This window comes from Sorex fumeus, unplaced genomic scaffold, assembly GCF_029834395.1.
Source record: "Sorex fumeus unplaced genomic scaffold, SorFum_2.1 ptg000026l, whole genome shotgun sequence".
NCBI classification, from domain to species: Eukaryota; Metazoa; Chordata; class Mammalia; order Eulipotyphla; family Soricidae; genus Sorex; species Sorex fumeus.
This window is the reverse complement of record NW_026606083.1, coordinates 3,515,106-3,536,031: the sequence shown is the minus strand read 5'-3', so window position 1 is coordinate 3,536,031 and position 20,926 is coordinate 3,515,106. Positions and strand designations below refer to the sequence as shown.

The following is a 20,926-nucleotide window of genomic DNA, read 5'->3' as shown; positions in this document are numbered from 1 at the left end:
GTCTTCTCAGGCTTTAGTTCCTGTTTTCTGCAAAGTTGACTTTTTGCAACTTCAGGGCTACTGATCTCATTATTTCCAGGAAATTCACTCCTGTTGCCTTGAGGGAGGGGCCTTCCCTGTCTGCTTGCCCTCTTCCATCAAGTGGCTCTAGCACTAGAAAAAGTGTAACTGTGCTGAACTTCCTAGTCTTCTAGGTCAGGACAACTCTACCACTCCCCCACACCACCCGGGGGTCTTCAGGGCAGTGTGATATAAGTACAGAGGTGAGCAAGACAGGACCTGAGTCCCATTCTTTCTGCATCATCTTATTCCAAATTATCTTATTTTTATTCACTTATAGGATTCAGCAAATGTTTATTAAGTCCTGTCCAGGTAACAGTCAATGAGGAGATTTGCAGTCAGGTTGCAGTGCTGGATGGAAAGGCTGGAGCTTCCCCTAGTGAATTCCCTAATGCTCAGGATCAGCCCAGGCCAAGGGGTATTTCTTCAGGCAGGACCTGCCCTCAGAAAATCTCCTTTGCTCCTTGACTGAGAGTGGGTCCCTGCACTCAGCTGTGATGACCTGACCTGCCATCCTTGCTAGGTAGCTGTGTGGGGGGCGCTAGACTTTGAGCACTGCAGCAATTCCCTCAGGTACCTCAGGTACGCTGCTCACACGTTTCCCCCATGCCTCAGGGGCCAATGGGTTGCCTTGAGCTGAAAAGCCCTTTGTCTTTTGTTTGGGGGCCAACTCTCGTGGTGCTCAGGATTTCCTCCCCGCTCTGCATGCAGGGATCACTCCTTGCAGGAGCCTCATGGGATGTCAGGAACTCAACCGAGGTTGGATGTATGCAAAAGAAGCATGTTTCCCTCTGGACTATCACTTCATCAGAAATCTTTTAAAAATGCTACCCCAGTCGGTCCCAACTTTCCTCATGCTCCTGTCACCATAAAATGCTTACGAACTCTGGTGAATGGTTGATCATCATTTTGCCACAAGGTGGAAATTCTCTCCTTTGTCAACTAACCCTGCTCGAGCGGGCCCAGTAACGTCTCCATTGGAGACTTTGTTGTTACTGTGTTTGGCATATCAAATACTCTTGGTAGCTTGCCAGGGTGTCAACTAACCCAGCACTAATCCCAAACTGTTCTGACCCAGAGCATAGACTTAGATGCATAAAAACCAAATGTAGGCAGATGTGCTCTGGAGCCAGATTTGAATCATGATGCTTTTCTTTTTACTTACATAATGACTTGAAAATATCATTTAGCTTTTGAGACTCTTTTTTTAAACTATAAAGTGGAGTTGTTAATATAATTCAGTGAATAAAGGCATTCAGAAAAATGGAAATTAAAATAAACATTTAGTAAATATTTGCTTTCTGCCCTCTGTTTTCTTCCCCTGTTACAAAGTCTTTCAGTTCTATAATTGTAACATCTCTTTTTTATGTGAGCCCAGAAACTCAAGAGAAAATAAACATCTCTCCTAAGATAAATCCTCCAGAAAGAGCTAGGGAGTCAGGCTGGCTCACCCAACCCTGCTTTCCTGGTGACTGGCTCTCCAGGGGCCTGGCCAGGTGTTGTGAAAGGTGTGGCCCTTGCAGAGACCTCAGGAGCCCCTCAGTCACCTTGTCTGTGCTCTTCTTCCTTGGAGGGTGAGGAAGGCATTGGGGGAGGCTCTCTGCTTGGCCAGTGTCCTGCCAGTGTCCAAGAAGCAAGCCCAGGAGGATCCAGCTCCTCCACCCACTCTCTCCTGAGTCCTGAGTGTTACATGCCTGGAAAAGATTGCCTGAGACTCTAGTCCACTTTCTAGAGCTTCTGCCTGGACACCACCCCCTCCCCTCCGCCCGCACCCACCCCCCTCCACACACACCCCAAATTACTAGACTGGGCTGCAGCCTTGCAGCTGCCTGAGTGCTGCCTGGTCCTGCGTGGAGAGAACACTTGGCTAAGGTGGACACTTGGGTAAGGTGGACACCTGCGGGAGCCTTGGGACAGTAGCTCTGCTGCCAGGCAGGATGGTGGGTATGTGTTGGGGGGGGGGGGAAGTGCTAAGGTCAAGTGCTGAGCCCTTGGCTCTGCAGTGGGGCAGGGCGGTGGGTGTATGTTGCGAGGGGCAGGGAGGGATTTAGGTCCAGAGGGGAGCCCTTGGCTCTGCAGCAGGGCGGGGCAGTGGGTGTGGGGGGAGGGGCCTGAGACCAAGTGCTGAGCCCTTCTCTGGGAGTTATGATGCATCAGGAAGGCTTGTCTGCAGCTTGCAGCTGTGGCCAGCGCTCTCTTTGGAAGTCCTTTCAAAGCTCTGGACTGTGGGCTGCGTCTCTGTGACAGCCACAGCTCCCCTGTGCCTGACCCCACTCTGTCTGCCTGCTGCCAGCCACTCCCCACCCCCAGTCTGAACCCCACCCCAGTGCTGGAGCAGAGTGATACGCGTCCTATGGCACATGGTGTATAACACCTCTGCTCAAAAGCCCACGACTTAACTTTTTGTCTAGTCAATACAGTCTCGGGCTGGAGTGATAGCACAGCGGGCAGGGCGTTCGCCTTACAAGCGGCCAACATGGCCGACCCGAGTTCGATTCCTCTGCCCCTCTCGGAGAGCCCGGCAAGCTACCGAGAGTATTCGATATGCCAGACACAGTAACAACAAAGTCTCCAATGGAGACGTTACTGGGCCCGCTCGAGCAAATCGACGATCAACGGGAGGGCCTTTACCTTTACCTTTACCAATACAGTCTTGGCTGCCCACCCATCCCCTGATGTGCGCGCCCTCTGCGCCAAACTGGCTGGAGCTCTTGCTTCTGGCACATTCCACTACGGGCTCTGCTCGACTGGGGGCTCCTGCTCTCCCCACCGAGCCTCTGGCCCCTCAGGCCTCTGAACTCAGCCTGAATGACCCCCACGCCACATGCTCATCCTTATGGCAAGGTCCATGTGACGAGGCCCTCACTATCATGGCTATATTCTGCTCTGATATGATTGGCATTTGCATTTACTCCACAACTGCCTGCCTCTCCTGGATAGGATGAAGGTTGGTGAAGGTCATTCATCCTCCACTCACTGGTGGTCCACGTGATGGCACAGTGAGGCACTCAGGACTTGGAATAAGTATTTGCCAGTGATGCTTTGAATGGAAAATCTGCATTGACTGGGCAGTGCACCAACTCATCTTCTATTGAAAGTATGAGTTTATCCTCCCCAACTTCCCCGTTAATTTATTATGCATTTATCAACACTGTATTGTGTTTCACGGACAATAAATGAACACATAGAGTGTTTTCCTAAAACACCCATGGACTCATGGTGGACAGAGTAAGAGAGTGCTCACAATGGGCCCTGAATCTCGAGCTGGCTGGGTTGTGCGTGTATTTTTTTGTGTAAGTGTGTTTGTGTGTACACGTGCAGCTTGGGAGTGCTCCAGCTCTGAGGAGTCCAACCTCTGACACACCAGTTCCATCCATGGTGTCCAGCTGTCCCCCGCTGTGGCTTAGATTCTCTCCAACACTGAGACTTTGGAAAGTCTGCTTCCCTCTTGTGGAATGTGGTTGCTGTAAAGAGGGGCGAGTTCTTCCCCCACTTTGGGTACGCTGCATGAGGGGGAGGACAGGGGGGCAGAGTCTTCTCTAGACAGCTTGGCTTCATCAGCCACCGCAGGACAGGAGCTCCCTGGTGACTATGATTCATTGCAAATCTCCCTAGCGCTGCTGGCAGCTAGCAGAGGAAACAATTTTCTGTTATTACTGCAACAAAAGACTGAGGAAGTTTTGAGCTTTTACCTTTAAATTTCCCCTTCTCTGTGAAGCAAAGTGATTTTGATATTCTCTGTCTGTCTGGCTGTATTCAAATGAGGAGAGGGCCTTAGGGTCATGCAGCCGAGCTGCAGCTAGTTGAGGAGACTGGGGCAGAGCTGTGTGGGCAACCAATGCTTGCGTGTCTCTGCCCTCGGGCTCTTACTCCTTAGAAGCCACTTGATTGAGGGTGACAGAGAAGAAAGGGAGTGAGGGGCTCCAGAAGAGTGACCTGCTTACTCCCCGTGACCTCCACAGGCTATGCTTTGGATGTGATATTACCCTACAGCTCATTTAGGAGAGTAAAGTATTGGGCCTACAGAGGTTGGTTTACCCCAGCTGCTGAAGGGTTCCTCCTGGCTGAGTCAGTGACCCCCTAGCTGTGATGCTCACTATGATGCACCTTTATGGTGGCCTTGAAATACAGGGTACTCAGTCAGCCTTGTTGGTGGGTCCAGGGATTGCTGTGAAAACTAGGCTTTCTGCCTGCTGGCAGTCAGTCTCCACATCTCCTTGAAGTAGGTAATCATAAAAGCTTAACTATTTTCAGTTTAATTTTTCCACAGACAGAATTTATGCAACCCTTTGGGGGAATAGGGTAAATTAGAGGCCTCTTTTAGAGAATCAACCATGTTCCCTTTATGCCTTGAAAGTGTGTTACCCAATCATGGTACAGCAAGAAAGGCAACACACATACAGACATACACAGAAACACACAGAGACACACACAGACACAGCCCCCTGTGTTCATAGCCCAGATTTCAGAGTATGTGCGACCATGCTGAAGCCATCTGAAAATCAAGTGAATCTACTTCAAGATAAGCCTTGCACGGTGAGCCTGCATGGTGAGGCTGACATTTGATGTATTTTCCAACATGAACTTCTAGGAAACAGGGAGATCCACTGAGCGGTGCCTAGCCACATGAGTGATGAGTCTCACTTCCTGTGAAACTGTAGAGTAGAGTCATGAGTCTGAAAGTGAGATGACTTCAGGGAAACAACCTTCATTCATAAAATCATCAGATGCAATTACGTTGGCCCTAGAATACGTTCATCCCCCCCAACTAACCGTGGCATCCATGTGTCTGATTAGATCACTTTCTCATATTGATATTGACTGGTAACCCAGAGCTCTCAGGCCAAGCCTGGCCTGGGTTGTTTGCCTTTGTCTATCAGGTCTGATTGGCACAGTCAAACCCATTACTTCCTGTCACTTTCATGCTGACTCAGCTGAGGCAAGCAGCTTTCAGCAGTATGTGGGTTGCATGTCATAAGCACTGTCTCTCTGGTCCTCTCTAGAAAGGTTTCCTGAGCCATAACAGAGCAAAGCATTCCAGAGTCCAAACACCTGCATGAGATTTGCATGTGCCTTTCCACCTGTCTTCTTCTGGAACCAAGGACAGCCTCCACATTGAATGGGACAAGCCACAGATGCCATTCTCAGAACAGAAACTGGCAACTCCAGTGCAACACTACAGACAGGATTATCTTTGTCCCGCATTTCCGATTTATGTTTTACATGGGCATATTCCCCACTCCCCAGAGGCTGTGGAGCAGCTGTCCTCGAGGACTGCAGGTGTGGGGATGAGAGCTGTCCAGCACTGTGGTACCCAGCTTTGGAGGAAGATCCAGGCTTTCCTGAAGCTCTGTGGTGCTAGAGAAGACAGTACTGGCTGCAGTGCACACAGTCTTCTACCCTGGAGCTGCAAGGCACAGGGAAGTTTCCCTGTCCAGCACTCGGAAATTCCTCACTGTGGTTTATTCTCTTTGTTGGAGTTTGGGTTGGGGTCAAGTCATGGGAAGCCTTCGTTAGTTCTTTTGAATGTATAAGAGTATGCCAGCTCCCGACAACTGCTCCCAGGCCAGAGGATTTCTGGATCCAGTCTGATAATGGACTAGGAGCTGCCCCAGTTTGAGTGAGGACAGGCATCTGCCACCAGACGGCAATCAGCTGGACATGCAGAGGCTATATTTGTAACTATTTCATTTGGGGGGTACTGTTGTAAATAATATCACCCCCTTCCCTTTATTTGCTGTTGTTACAGTGATCAAGGGTTACATACTTTTGCTTGTCCTGTTTTCCAAGGGGCACATGTTTTCTTGTGTTGGTTACAAACCAGTTTTGGAGTATCAAAGCTAAAATGTGTGAACCCTGGTGATCAGCACCTACCATTAAAGGAGCACTGTGGAAGACGAGGTCCACTAACATGCATGCTCTTCTGCACAAGCACGTGAAGAATGCCAGAGCTGGGGAGCACACGCCTAGTCACAGTGCTCTCACACAATTCTTGACTGTGGTGCTGTCCATGGCTCGCATGCATCTGAGTGTGTGGAGTGATTCTGTGGCCTGGTGGCAGCGGGGAGCATGGGCAGAGCTCCTAAGGCAGTACAGGGATCAGGCCTTGGAGTCAAAGTTCAAGTCAGGTTCTTTTTGTTGCCACTGAGCCATTTCTTAGATCCCCAGTACATCGTTTTTGGTATTTTCACTTGTTTATTACCTATGTTAATACGTAGAAAGTTATTTGTCTTTTGTGCTTCAATCTTATATAGTGTTTCAACTTTGCTATACATCAGTTTTTGTTTGGGGGGTTTAGGGAATTGTTTGTTTAGCTTTTGGCACACACTGGTGGTGCTCAGGGATTACTCCTGGCACTGCATTAAGGTATCACTTCTGGGAAGTTCAGGGAACCAGCCAGAGTACCAGTAAAACCCAGGTCAGGTGCATGCAAAACAAGCTCCCTATTGACTGTACTATTTCACCAGCCCATATAATTAGCAGATTTTCTGTTTATTTATTCACATTTTTATATAGTACTAATCTCATTTGAAGACAAAAACAGTTTTATTTCTTCCCTTCCATGTTGTATCTTTGAGGTAACTTTTATTTCCCTTTCTTGTCTTACTACATTACATAGAACTTATAGTATTACAGTGAAAGGCTGTGTTTTAGAAGCATCCTTAACTTGTTCCTGGTGGGAAAGCTTTGCATTTCTAACCCTGAAGCAGGAGGTTAACTAATGAAATGTTCTTCATCAAGTTGAATAGTTTACTCTGTACTTTTCTCTTTTTCCTGGTATTAAAGAAATCACTAATGTGCACTTGACTCCATCAGATGCTTTGTCTATTCTGTTCATATGGTCATGCCATGTTTCTTTAGCTGCTGATGTGACTATCAGTTGAGTTTGAATTTTGAACCTACCTTGCATATGTGGGATAAATTCCAGGCTCATGAAGTATTACTATTTTTAAAGAAATTAATTTAGTTAACGTGGTTTATAGATGCAGGGTTTCTTTCACACACAAGACATTCCAGCAAGACCCTTGAGTGCCCACTTCCCCTAAAACTGCCCTAGGGTCACCTTACCCCCTTAAGACCTTCTGGTGGCAAACTTCTATTGAAGATCAGTTCTCTGGTTTTTTTTTAACCTTTGGTCTCCTTGTTGGTTTTAGTATTAGTCTTGTAAATTGAATTAGAGAGCATAGAAAGATTGCACTTGTTTGTGGATTATAAAGTAACAGATTGGGAGACTAACACCTAAGAACACTAGAGATAAGTACCTGGAGGATTACTACACAGCTTAGAAGCCAGCCTCAAATGCTGGGGGGAAAGGCAGCTCAAATAGTGAAGGGACCACCAAGAAAAGGGTGCTAGGAGTGCCCACTCAGGATGGGAGATGCAGGCTGAAAGTAGACTATGGATCCAAGAGAATGGCCACTTAATACCTCCACTGCAAACCACAACACCCAAAAGGAGAGAGAGCGCAAAAGGGAATGCCCTGCCACAGAGGCAGGGTAGGGTGGAGGGGACAGGGTGGGGGTGATGGGAGGGATGCTGGGACCATTGGTGGTGGAAAATGGACACTGGTGGAGGGATGGGTACTCAACCATTGAACGTTTGTAAGCCTGTAACTGTACTTCATGGTGATTCACTAATAAAAAAATTTTTTAAAAAGTAGTCCCTCTGCCTTTATCTTCAGGAAGAGATTGTTAGAAAAACTGGTATACTTTCTTCCTTAAATTTACTTTGTAAATTTCATTAGGGAAATCGTTAAATCCTGAAGATTTTAGAAGCATATTCATTATTATTGATCGAGTTTCTGCTTTATTTTATTTATTATTTTTCCTTTCAATAATTTTATTTTATTATTATTACTGGGTTTTGGACACACTTGGTAGTTCTCAGGGATTTCTCCTGGCTCTGTGATTAGGGATCATTCCTAGCACTGCTTAAGGGTGTATGGGATCCTGGGAATTGAACCCAGTTTGGCTACATGCAAAGAAAGAATCTTACAATACTCTCTACTCTCATAGTTTTACTTTTTATTTTTTGATTTATTTTTATTGAGTCACCGAGAGATAAACCATTACAAAGCTATTCATAATTAGGTTTAGTCATACAATGTTCCAACACCTATTCCTCCATTACCGTACATTTCTCACCACCAGTGTCCCAAATTTACTCCCACCAACCCCCTACTAACAGCTTCTGCCCACCTGCCTCTAGGGAAGCCACCTTTCTTCTTCCTCTCTCTCCTTTTGTGCATTATGGTTTGCAGTTTAGGTACTAAGAGGTCATCATGTTTGCTCAGGACATTCAATATTTTTATCAGGAACGCACAGCTGATGCAGTATTTTGTTATTTGTTTTGTTTTTTATACTGGGTGGTGGCTTTGGGTGTGAATGTGATTGCCTGGGTTTCTGGAGGTACAGGGAGGAGGATGAGGTAGCCCATATCAACTTGAGATAGCCTGGAGACTTCAGTCACAAAACCTGCATACCCAAATTTTCAGCAGATTAATATCTTGATGAGGTCCATCCCAAGATGGTGGATCTGACCCGAGGAATGACAGCAAGTTTGGATTGTGGGAGCAAGTAACTGCTAGGGACACCAGGCAAACCCGCCCCCCTCTGACCTATTCCAGTTTGTTCAGACTTGTGTGAATCCTAAATTAACTGCGTTTTTTATTTCATCTATTTTGAGATTTAAAAGTTTTTCACAAAAATTGGGGGCCACAATCAGCAATATTCAGACATCGTTTCTAGTTTTGGAATCACTTCTAGCTATGCTAAGGGTGTTGGGGATTGAACCTGGTTTGGACACATGGCAAAGCAAATGCCTAGAGCTCTGTACTCTCTCTTTGGCCCCCAAATTTTTATATTAACCTGGTTATTTTGTTATTTTCTTGTCTCTGAATGGACTTCCTTTGACTAGAAGTCAGAAAACATTTCCATGATTATACCCATTAACAAGAGAAGAAGATGGTTGTTTTTTGAAGGCCAGTGTTCAGATTTCATTTATTCTTTAATTTTTATTTCATTTTTAATTAAGATATTTAAAATTGAGATTCTGTGGTGTACAATGCTACTGATAATGGTGTCTAATACACATAATTCAAACACCACACTCATCGCTACTTTAACCCTTCTTTTTCCCAAGGACCTCAGACCCTCCCTCTCAAAAAAAACCTCTCCCCATCTCAATTATGCGGATCAATTCTTCCATAATGTCGTTGTGTATATTTAAGCTCCACACATGAGAGATCTTCTTCCCTCTTACTGACTGATCTTGACATACGAGTCTCAAGTTACATTTATGTTGCTGCAAATTGCATGCTTTTGTTTTTTTCTTAATATTAATATTCTTAAAGAGGAGGGATTGTTGGTTTTCTGTAGCTCTGGCTTGTAACCTTTGAAATGGACTTCCACACAAAATAGTTTATTTAATTTTTGTATTAGACTTTCAATAATGAAATTCTAAAGTGGAATTAATTTTTAGTTTTTTTAATTTTAGGCACGTGGTTTATAATATTGTTAATAATAGGGTTTCTTGCATAAAGTATTCTACCACCAAACATGTCCTCTCCCCTCCACTTTCATCTCAGGACTGTAGCCCTAACCCACCTCCTACCCACGGTGGTGAGCTCAGTTCTGTGGAACAGTTCTCAGTTTTGTTGCCTTTATCTCTTTGCTATTCCCTTACTATGTTTCTTTATATCCCACTGATAAGGGTGGATATTCTGTATCCACCCTTCTTTTGTCTAGTGTAGTCAGCATGAAATTCCTCAAATCCATTCATGTAGCAGAAAATTGCATGCTTCCATCTTTTCTTATAGCCAAATAGGATTCCATTGTATACATGCACCACTGTCTTTATCCTGACAACTTGGATTGTTCTTATACTTTGGAAATAGTGTTTAAATGAACAAAGGAGCACAAATACTCTTTCCAAATTGAGGTTTTGGCTTTTGGTGTAATTTTCAAGGAGTGGAATTGCTGTAACATATGGGGACTTAATTCTTCAATATTTGAAAAGTGTTGATATTGTTTTCCTAAAATGTTGGCCAGTCCATAGTCCCACTAGTAGTGGGTGAGGTGTTTCTTTTATCCTACATCCATGACAACACTGGTTGTTTATGTTCTTTTTCATAGAAATTGGGAGGGTTCCTATTTCCTCAGCATTCTCGTCTTCTCTAAAGGTTTAGAACTCACTAGGCTCAAGCTTTTGTTTGGGGGAAGATTTTTTTATTCCCATTTTAGTTTCCTTGATAATTGTTCTGTTTTTGTGCCCTATTTACTTTTGGTTCAGGCTTGTAAGGTTATAAGAGTCCAAATTTTTATTCATTTCTTTTAAATTCTCCAATTTTTGGCATGAGCATTTTTGTAGTATCCTGATCATCATTTGAATTTCTGTGGCATCTGTTGTGATGTCCCCTATTTAATTTATGATTTAACTTTTTAGTTTTCTCTCTTTCTTTGTGAGTATTACTAATGGTTTGTGAATCTTATTTATTCTTCTAAAATATAGTTTGGTTTTTCTGACCATTTGAATTTGTCTTTTTTCCATTTCACCGATTTCTACCCTAAGTTTCATTATTTCCTTCCTTCTACTTGCTTTGAGTTTCCTTCGAATCTTTTTAGCTGCTTAAGTTGTGTTATTAGATTAATTATTTGGGCCTTTTATTGCTTCCCATGAATGACTTTATTGCTGTAGCTGTCCTCTTATAGCTTGAAAAGATAGTTGATTAGGTATCTTTTATGATTTTTTTGTTTTGTTGTTTTGTTTTGTTTTTTGGCCACACCAAGTGGTGTGTAGTGTTTTCTCTTGGCTCTGTGCTCAGGGATCACTCCTAGCAGGACTCAAGGGATCATATGTGGTGTCGGAATGGAACCCAGGTCCGCAATATGCAAGGCAAGTGTCTTACCTACTATTCCATCCCTCTAGCCGATAGGATTTCTTTCTTCTTGATTTTATAAGTTTTATGACCCAGTATATATTTTATGATCCAATATGTGATCTGCTTTGGGAAATATCACATGTGCACTGGAGAAGAATGTGTATTCTACTTGAGGGTAATCAAATACCTTATACGTGTTTTGTAGGCCCTTCTCTTTCATTTTCTCCCTCAGTACCTTGCTTCCTTGTTGTATTTTCCCTAGTTGATCTATCAAGTGGTGATAGAGGAGTGTTAAAGTCTATCAGTATCTTCCTTAAGATACATTAGTACTTGGGGCTGGAACGATAGCACAGCAGGTAGGACTTTTGCTTTGCATGCGGCCAACCTGGATTCAACTCCCAGCATCCCATATGGTCCCCTGAGCACCACCAGGAGTAATTCCTGAGCACATGAGCCAGGAGTAATCCCTGTGCATCACCGGGTGTGACCCAAAAAGAAAAAAAAAAGATACATTAGCACTTATTTTAAAAGTTCTGTACATCTGTCATTAGTTGCATAGATCTTTAGGAACAATTTCTTCATATGTATTGATGCATTTATCCTTTGATTATCATTAAATGATCATACCTGTACTTTTCTAACCTTTTGTGAGTCTATGCTTTCTGATATAAGTACATTTATGTCAGATGTTTTACAGGAAATATTTGCCTGTAAGATTATTTTACAGCCTTTTACTTTGAATTTTTAATTACCCTGACTATTCAGATATGTCTATTGTAGGCAGCAGAGAATTAGTTTTATTTTTTCTGATCCATCATAACACATGCCTCTTGATTAGCAAATTTATGCTATTGATTTTGAGTGCGATTACTGAGAAGTTTATTACCACCATTTTTTAGAAATAATTTGTGTTTGTGAAGTTTTTGAAATTTCAACAATAATAAAAGATTCATTTGTTTTTACTTGTAGTTCTATAATTCTGCATAAACATATTTTAACTGTTTTTAGGCACATACATATTATTAAAGATTGTTATGTTTGCTTGGAGAATTGACCTCTTTCTACTTGTTAAATGCTCCCTTAAATCTCTGACACATTCCTTGTTCTGAGTTCTCTGTTCAGAATTGGTGCAGCCAATCCCACTGTTAGCATGATATCCCTTTTCTTATTGATTTAATCTTAATCTATATGTGTCATTATATTTGAAGCTGGTACGTTAAGACTAAATCTTGTTAGGACATCTTGCTTTGTTGATCCTTGTGCATGGTCTTTTAATTGGTGTATTTATACCATTGACATTCAAAGTGATTGACGATATTGTTGAATTATTTATCATATTTGTTCCTATAAATATAGATATATTCTACACTGTTTCTGTTCATATTTTTGTCTTCTACTCCTTTTACTCTTGTAATTTTTATTTACCATTTTACAGGGTTCTATTTCTTGTTCTTAATTAGTGTATGGGCTGCACCTTTTTGATTATTTTAGTGTTTACTGCTAAATATAAATGAAATATACATTGACAACTAATATAAGATCACTTTCAAATAACATTATTTCATAGTTAGTGTTAGTGCATTATAGTAACAGAATAATCCTAGTTTGCTAGTTCTGTTCTGTCATTTATTTCACTTATAAATGAGTGTACTTTAGTGCATTTATGTATTTCACATAATGGTATTTTATTTACAACAGACTTCATTGGTGGTCCCCAAATTCCCGTTGCCTGTTGGCTTCATTGCCTTCCTAATTTTTTATACTGGCAGCAGTCTCATCCATTTTGCTCACAAAAACTCTTGATAACATAATTTTCTCTTATGCTTGATTTAATCTCAGGTAGTTTTGTTGCTTATTTCCCCTATGTATAAAACAATCCAATACTAATCCTATCAGTAGAAGCCACATAAAGTGATTGACCTAGAATCTTAATTAGTAGTCATTAAAGACTATGAAATGGGGAAAAATCAGTAATGGTCATTAGTCATCAATTGAACATGTCTCATTCCATCATACCAATTATCCTGAAGAATATTTTTAAAATGTTTTTAATCAGTGAAACACCATGAGGTACAGTTGTTAACTTACAAACTTTCGTGCCTGGGTTTCAGTTATACAATGATTGAGTACCCATCCCTCCACCAGTGCCCATTCTCCACCACCAGTAGCCCTCCCAACCCCCACCCCGCCCCACCTTTGTGGCAGGGCATTCCCTTTTGCTCTCTCTTTCCTTTCAAGTCTTGTGGCTTGCGATAGAGGTATTGAGAGGCCATGTGTTCGGTATATAGTATACTTTCAGCAGGCATCTTGCATTCCAAACAAATCTTCCAAACATCCTTTACTTGGTGTTTCATTCTCTATCTGAGCTGTTTTTTTATCCCAGCATGTGTTGCCAGCTTCCAAGCCATGGAGCAGACCTCCTGTATTTATCTCAACAATCCTTCGGTGTTTGTCTCCAATTCTGTTACATTATATTACCCAGATGAGTGCAGTCTTTCTGTGTCTATCCCTCTCTTTCTGACTCATTTTACATAGCATGATACTTTCCATGTAGAACCACTTTTATGTAAATTTCATGACTTCATCTTTTCTAAGACCTTCGAAGTATTCCATTGTGTATGATGCTTGCCATATTCTTGTGGTAGATGGCTTTATGTATATTGAGGAAAGTCCCTTCTATCCCCATTTTGGCGAGGGTTTTCATCATAAATAATAAAAGGCAATCAGATCTTGTCAAATGCTTTATCTGCATCTTGATATTATGGTTTTTATCTTGACTTTTGTAGATATTATGGATTGTATTGATTGATTTCCAAATTTTAAACCATCCTTGCATCCCTGGGATTAATCCCACTTGGTCATGGTGTATGATCCTTTTGATGAGTTGTTGAATTCTATTTGCTAGTATTTTGTTGAGAATCTTTGCATCCGTGTTCATCAGGGATATCAGCCTGTAGTTTTCTTTTCTTGTGGTGTCTTTGTTTACTTCTGCCATTAGAGAGATATGAGCCTCATAGAAACTGTTTGGGTATGTTTCTATTTCTTAAATTTCCTGGAAAAGCTTAAAAAGAACTGGCAATAGGTCCTCTCTAAATGTTTGGAAAAATTCGCTAATGAATCCATCTGGACCTAGGCTTTTGTTATGGGGAAGACTTTTGATTATTGTTTCAATTTCCTTGATATTAATAGGTCTATTCGGGTATTCCAGATCTTCTTGGTTCAAATTTGGGAGATTATAGGAATCCAGGAATTTATCCATTTCTTCTAGATTCTCTTGTTTTGTGGCATACAGACTTTCAAAGTAGTCTCTGATGATATTCTGAATTTCTTTGTTTTCCATTGTGATGTCCCCCTTTTCATTTCTGATTTGATTCATTGGAGTTCTCTCTCTTTGTGAGTTTCACTAATGGTTTTTCAATTTGTTTATTTTCTCAAAGAACCAGCTCTTGGTTTCATTGATCTTTAGGGTTGTTTTTTGGGTTTTCATGTCGTTGATTTCTGCTCTTTTATTATCTCCTTCCTTCTGCCTGGTTTGGGCCCCTTTTGTTGGTCCTTTCTTAAGATCTTTAGCTGTGAAGTCAAGTTGTTTATGTGGGCCCTTTCTTCCCTCCTGAGAAATGCTTGCAGAGCTATAAATTTTATTCTTAACACGACTTTAGCTGTGTCCCACAGGTTCTGCTAGCTGGTTTCTTCATTCTCATTTGTTTCCAGGTATCTTTTGATTTCTTCCTTGATTTCTTTTCTGACCCACTCATTGCTCAACATTCAGTTGTTTAATTTCCAGGTGGGTTGAAGCAATAGCACAGCGGTAGGGTGTTTGCCTTGCACACAGCTGGCCCAACCAAGCTAGGTTCGATTGCTCCGCCCCTCTCAGAGAGCCCGGCAAGCTACTTAGAGTATCTTGCCCACAAGGCAAAGCCTGGCAAGCTACCCATGACGTATTCAATATGCCAAACACAGTAACAACAAGTCTCACGATGGAGACGTTACTGGGCCCGCTCGAGCAAATTGATGAACAATGGGAGGAGAGACAGACAGACAGACAGAATTTCCAGGTGTTTGATTTGATTTTCTGTGTCTGTACATGATTATCTTCTATCTTCAGTGCATCGTGGTTTGAAAAGATATTTGATACAATGTCTGTCTTCCCGATTCTGTTGAGGTATGTTTTGTGGCTCAGCACATGGTCTATTCTGGAAACTGTTCCATGTGCACTAGAAAAGAATGTGTATTCTTTTTTTTTTTTGAGGGGGGGTGAGTCCTGTATATATCTATTATCCCTCTTTCTTTTATTTCTTCCTTCATAGCCATTATTTCCTTGGTGAGTTTTAATCTCTTTATCTATCCAGAGGTGATAAGGTGGTGTTGAAGTCTCCAACTACTATTGTGTTGCTCACAATGTCCTTCTAAAGTTCTGTTATCAGTATTGTAGGTATTTGGCTGGTCCCTCATTGGGTGCATTATACATTTAGGAGTGTTATTTCTTCCTGCTGTACATATCCCTTGATTAATAAAAAATGGCCTTCACTGTCCCTTCTAATCTTTTTCAACCTGAAATCTATGTTGTTTGATATGAGTAATGCCACCCCAGCTTTTTTGAGAGGGTTCTTTGCTTGCAGCTTTTTTTCTATCCTTTGACTTTTGAGTCTGTGTTTGTTCTAACTGTTCAGATGTGTTTCTTGTAGACAGCAGAATGTTGGGTTCAGTCTCTGAATCCATTTTGCCACTTTGTGTCTCTTAATTTGTGAATTTAGACCATTGACATTGAGAGAGATTATTGTTATGGGGTTTTGTGTCATCTTTCAGTAAGGGTTTTTTGTGCTTGTAGGGTTTGTCTTGTCTTACAGTATCCCCTTTAGCCCTTCTTTTAGGTTTTGTTTTGAGTATGAAGTTCCTGAGATGTTATTTATCCGCAAAATAGTGTACCGTTCCTTCAAGTTTGAGTGAGAGTTTAGCTAAACAGAGTATTCTTGGTGAAGCATTCATTTCTTTGAGTTTTTTTTTTCACTATATCCCACCAATGTCTTCGGGTTTGGAGGGTTTCCTCTGATAGGTCTGCTGTGAATCTAAGGGGTTCTCCTTTGTACGTGATTTCCTTCTTTGACTTTGCTGCTTGCAGTATTGTGTCTCTATTGGCGGGATCCATCATTATAACTATGATATGTCTTGGGGTGTTTTTGTTAGGGTCTCTTTTAGCTGGCACCCTTCGGGCTCCTTGAATCTGGATGACTGCAATCATCTCCAGCTCTGAGAACTTTTCAGCAATGATTTCTTTAACTGTGGCTTTTTCATTGGGATTGCTTCCTGTCTTTCTGTTACTCCAATGATTCTAATGTTGTTCCTCTTGAAATCATCCCCGACGAATCTGATTTGCTCTAGAGCTATTTTGAGGTGCCTTCTCAATGATTGTTGTTGCCTGTAAGCTTCCTGCAGCTCATCTTCAAGCTCACTGATCCTGTCTTTGGCTGTAGCCATTCTACTGTTAATGGCACACACTGAGTTTTTTATTTCATCTACCGAATCCTTTATTCATGACACTTTTGTGCATAGCTTTTCAATTTCGGTTCTCATTTCTTCCTGTATTTTCTCGTTTGTCTGATCCATTGTTTCTTTCATGTCCTCCTTTAATTTACTGGATATCTGTCCCACAGTTTCTTTATGTTCATTAAACATCTTCAAAAGTTCATTTCTGAATTCTTTATAACAGAGCTCACATTTGTGAGTAATGCCTATTGAGGCTCTGGACTCTTCATCATCTTCTCCTCGTGGTGGGGGTTTGCACTCTTTCTTCATGTTGTGGTTGTGGTATAGATACTGGGATGTGACACCAGATTACTGGGTATGGGTAAAAGAACTGCTGCTCCTATTAGGCTACGCCCACTCCTGCAGAGGTCACGCCCCCTATTGTTATGTGGTGTGGGTGGGTACGCACCTGGAGAGGGAGAAAACCTGCCCAGCATTGGGGACATAAAGGAAGGTGCTCAGGGAGGGTGTGCGGCCCAGGGTCTGAGAGGATGCCCGGGGCTCGGGCGTGGCAGAGGTGGGGTCCCGGGTTCGATTATTCACTGACTTGGGAGAGGGAGAAAACTGGGTGCGGCATTGGGGATCAACAGGATGGTCCTCAGAGAGGGTCCTGAAGAATATTTTAAATTTACTACTGTTTTCAGGTGGTTTAAATGATTTACCAATAGTTATTTTGCGTATGTAAAAGTGTTAATTTTAGGCAGCAGGAAAAGTTTTAGAAATTCTAGATAAGAAAACTTATCTCGTGGAGAAAAAGTACTTGCCAAGGCAATCTTCACTATGAATGAAGTCCCCCTATTCTGAAAACAGATGTAGGAATGATTACTGTGTCTTTAAGTCTTTATATGGTAAGTACAATAAGCTTTTGTGTCCTTTATCGCTTACAATTATTTTTTTCTCATTTAATTTCCTTTATTTCTTTCAGTTTTTCTTTTTTTGGGGGGAGGGCAATCCCAGGTGGGGCTCCTCCTGCAGTTCTCACCTATTGGCAGTGGTTCAGTGCAAGGGTTCAAGGATGGAAGACTGCAATGCTGGGGACACCCTCAGTGGTGCTTGGTCTCCAGAGCCACATCTGGCAGTGCTTAGGGGTCTCCAAGACTACACCTGGTAGTGCTTGGGGGGGGACAGTGTGGGGCTGGCAGTTCTTGGGGGGGGGGCAGTGTGTGGCTGGGAATCAACCTTCCCAAGTTGAGCACATGCAAGCATGCACCATAACCTCTGTACTATCTTCTGGTCCCGTTACTACTTGTTCTTATCCCAGAAGATTGGTAGGGCTGTGTTCCTTTGTGATCAGCTGTTACACTTAAAACCTCCCCCCCTTCATGATTAAAAGTTAGTTGTTATTTTCTTCATAAACATTGGAGACCCCTCTCCCCAACAATTAAATTATATGCAAACTTAATTTGCATATAATTTATATAAAATTATATAATTTTATAATGATATAATTTTATAATAAAATATACAAAAATTTATGCAGTTGATTTATATTCAGTTAGTTATGCACCTAGCATTATTGTAATGGTTAACTAATTTTAACCATGTTTTCAACCAATTAAATCTGGTAGGTGGGATAACCAATGATTTTTGCTGTTTATGTACACAAAAAATTGTATACTCTTCTCTCCAATAGTAATATTTCCTATTTTATTTTATTTCATTACATTGTATTTCTGTAGTTTCTACACCAATGGTAAACAATAGCATGGATGTTATGAGATTTTTTTCTTTTAACTGAAATTAACCTAATACTTTCTTTTTTAAATTTACAAAATACCATTTTATAATTCTTAAAATTTGATTCATAATTATAAGTGAGTAAAACAATTACGAAAAATCCAATAGAATAGTACAGAGATTAAGGCATTTGACTTGCATGCAGTTGACCAGTGTTTGGTCCCTCATACCACATGCCATGGAGTGTTCTACCTGTTTTCCTCAATAAAACTTGTGTATTTAAGTCTGATAGCGAGGTCTTATACAAAATTCCATTTCTTTTTTTACGTTACTTTGCTTTGACTTATGAGCCTTCAGTTCCATTTCTTTTTGCATAAATCACCTCCCTTTCACTCATGGTTTCAGGACTGGGGCAGAGGTATTCTTCAGGTCGACTCGCCACCCTCATGGTGACCAGAAAAAGCCCACAGGCTCAAATGCTGCACATTTGCCAGTAGAAAACCTTTCTTAGTATCACCTTGAGCACACGTGCAATGTGTCCCCTCATAGCGACTGCTCTTTCTATCTAGTCCACATAAACAGGGAAAAGGAACATTCTAAAGTCACAAATTTGTATTTGGGTTGTTCCCATTAGATGCAGGTTCAGCCTCAATCAGCTTCCGAAATGAGACTCTCCCCATCACAGCGAAGCAGCTTCTCTGAAAATTTCATGGTCTATGGATTAACGCCTACTCCTGATCCCGAGAGGCCCCAGGTACACGTATTGTTTCCCATCAAAGTCGGCAAGGCTGATGGAAAAGTAGTGTGTCAGTCTGGTCTTGGCCACTGAATCTTTACATAGGGCACCAGAGGATCTTTCTGATGTCCTAGTGGATGTCCAAGTGCTGATGTCCTTGAGAGACAAAGAGCAGGGTGGTTTTGATGTAGGTAGGTGCTAGAGACAATCTCTGGGGGCTCCATTACCCACCCTGTCAGTGAGGAAAGATAGTACAGGAGAGAAAGGGGAGGCTAGTCAAATTTCCTGGTGTAAGATAAGGTCTCCCAGAAACCCTCCTGTTACTGCTGCAGCCCATTTGTCTTTTTCTCCCTTAGTCTTTTCTGCAGTTTTGTGACCCTTGGTCCTCAGTGCTCTCTGCCTCCCGGCCTCTGTTCCCCACCCTTGGCATTGTTATCTGCAGCTACAGGCAGCTGGGCAGGTACCATGGGAGTGTCCTTTGATAAAATTTGCTGCGGCTGCTGAAAGTTTCTCTTCTTTCCTGATTCAATCCCTTTCTTGTGCTTGCTTCCTTTCGGCTTGATGCATCTGTACTTGAGGCAGCTACACCCTGCTTTTAAAAGCTTATGTTAGGCCACTCCACTGTCACAAACGACCTACATTAGGAGCTATTTTCAGTACTGAGAAATAAGGGTTTGTATGACTCTTCTGATTAGAACTTGCGAGATAGCTGTCACCCTAGAAATAGGAGTCCCTGAACAGGACTTGCCTCCATGGGAGCCTCTCAAGGAACTGTGTTTTTTCAGGCTGAGCATTTATCACAGCCTTACTTCTTTCACCACGCTCTAGTGTGATTTCAGGTTTTGTATGTTTATTTGGTATGATTTGGCAATTTCTTTGGGGGATCTGGAAGTATTAAAATTTCCATATAAATTAATGGTAATTGCTTGTTTGCTTTATGTAAGTTTGATTTAAAAAAGATCTCAGAAAATATTATACTTTCGGGTAGTAGAGGAAATCTATAATATAAAGCATGCTAAAGAATTTAAAGGGACTATTCAAAACTCTATGTACCCATAACTCTAGATAAATAGAGCTGTCTTGGGTCAATTTTTGTTCCTTCATGTGATCAGCAATTTATAAGGTCTTAGATTCACCTGAATTTATTTATTCAAAATACTTATTTAGTAAGTCATAGAAACGTGAGTTGTAAGGGCACACGTGGTAGTTCTCAGAGATGATTCTTAGCTCTATGCTCAGGGTTGCTCCCAGCTATGCTTGGGGTGCTGTGGTCAGCCACAGTAGGCCAAGAACATTAACCCCTGAACAGCTCCCCAGTTCCAGGAATAAGAAATTTTGAATCCTAACTATAGTATAAATTACCACAATTTTCCATTTGAATGTCTATGCAGATATGACTACTACATAAGAGAGATAGGAGGAAGAGACAAAAAGACAGATCCTGGGTAAGGATTTAAGGACTGAGTGTTCTCATGTGTCAGATTGTGAATTGATAAGAAAGCACTCTGAGTAATTACCTAGAATCTTTTCTTGACCTCAACACCACTAATCAGGCTTTTGTTTTCTTGTTTGTTGTGTATGTCCGTGTGTTTGTGTACATGGTGGGCTCCGGAAACTCCAGGATGAAATTCTAACTGTGATCAGAAGAGTGGATGACAACTGGGCAGAAGGGATGCTGGGGGACAAGATTGGGATCTTCCCCCTCCTGTACGTGGAGGTAAGGACTTGCCATCTGACTTCTGCCACTTTGGTCCTATGTTGCTCATCAGACTGAAGGAAGATGAGATTGGAAGCCCCTCCTCTAAGAGACTGAAAGCCTATTCTAAATGAATCTAAGTTCAGTAGAGACTGCAGTGCATTCTCATTTTAGTGCTATGAGAATTTCCTTTGCAAGTTTTGAGTAGTCTGAAATAGGTGCAATTTTCCCATTTCGCATAGAAAACTGCATTCATTTTCCCCAGGTGCTACTAAGTACTTCTGTTTTCATATTCCCAGTGCCATCAGAAAGGTCTTCACACCTGACAGCAGCATGCATAGAGGAAGGAAGTGTT

General features: G+C 41.9%; 1 protein-coding gene across 1 annotated transcript in view; it reads left to right on the top strand.

The window, feature by feature from the left end:
* Positions 1-20,926, top strand: part of SH3RF3 (SH3 domain containing ring finger 3) — a 456,086-nt gene that overhangs the window by 295,679 nt on the left and 139,481 nt on the right. The window contains exon 3 of the mRNA XM_056114572.1: positions 20,497-20,592. Within this exon, the coding sequence (XP_055970547.1) occupies positions 20,497-20,592 (96 nt within the window). The remainder of the gene's footprint in view (positions 1-20,496; positions 20,593-20,926) is intronic.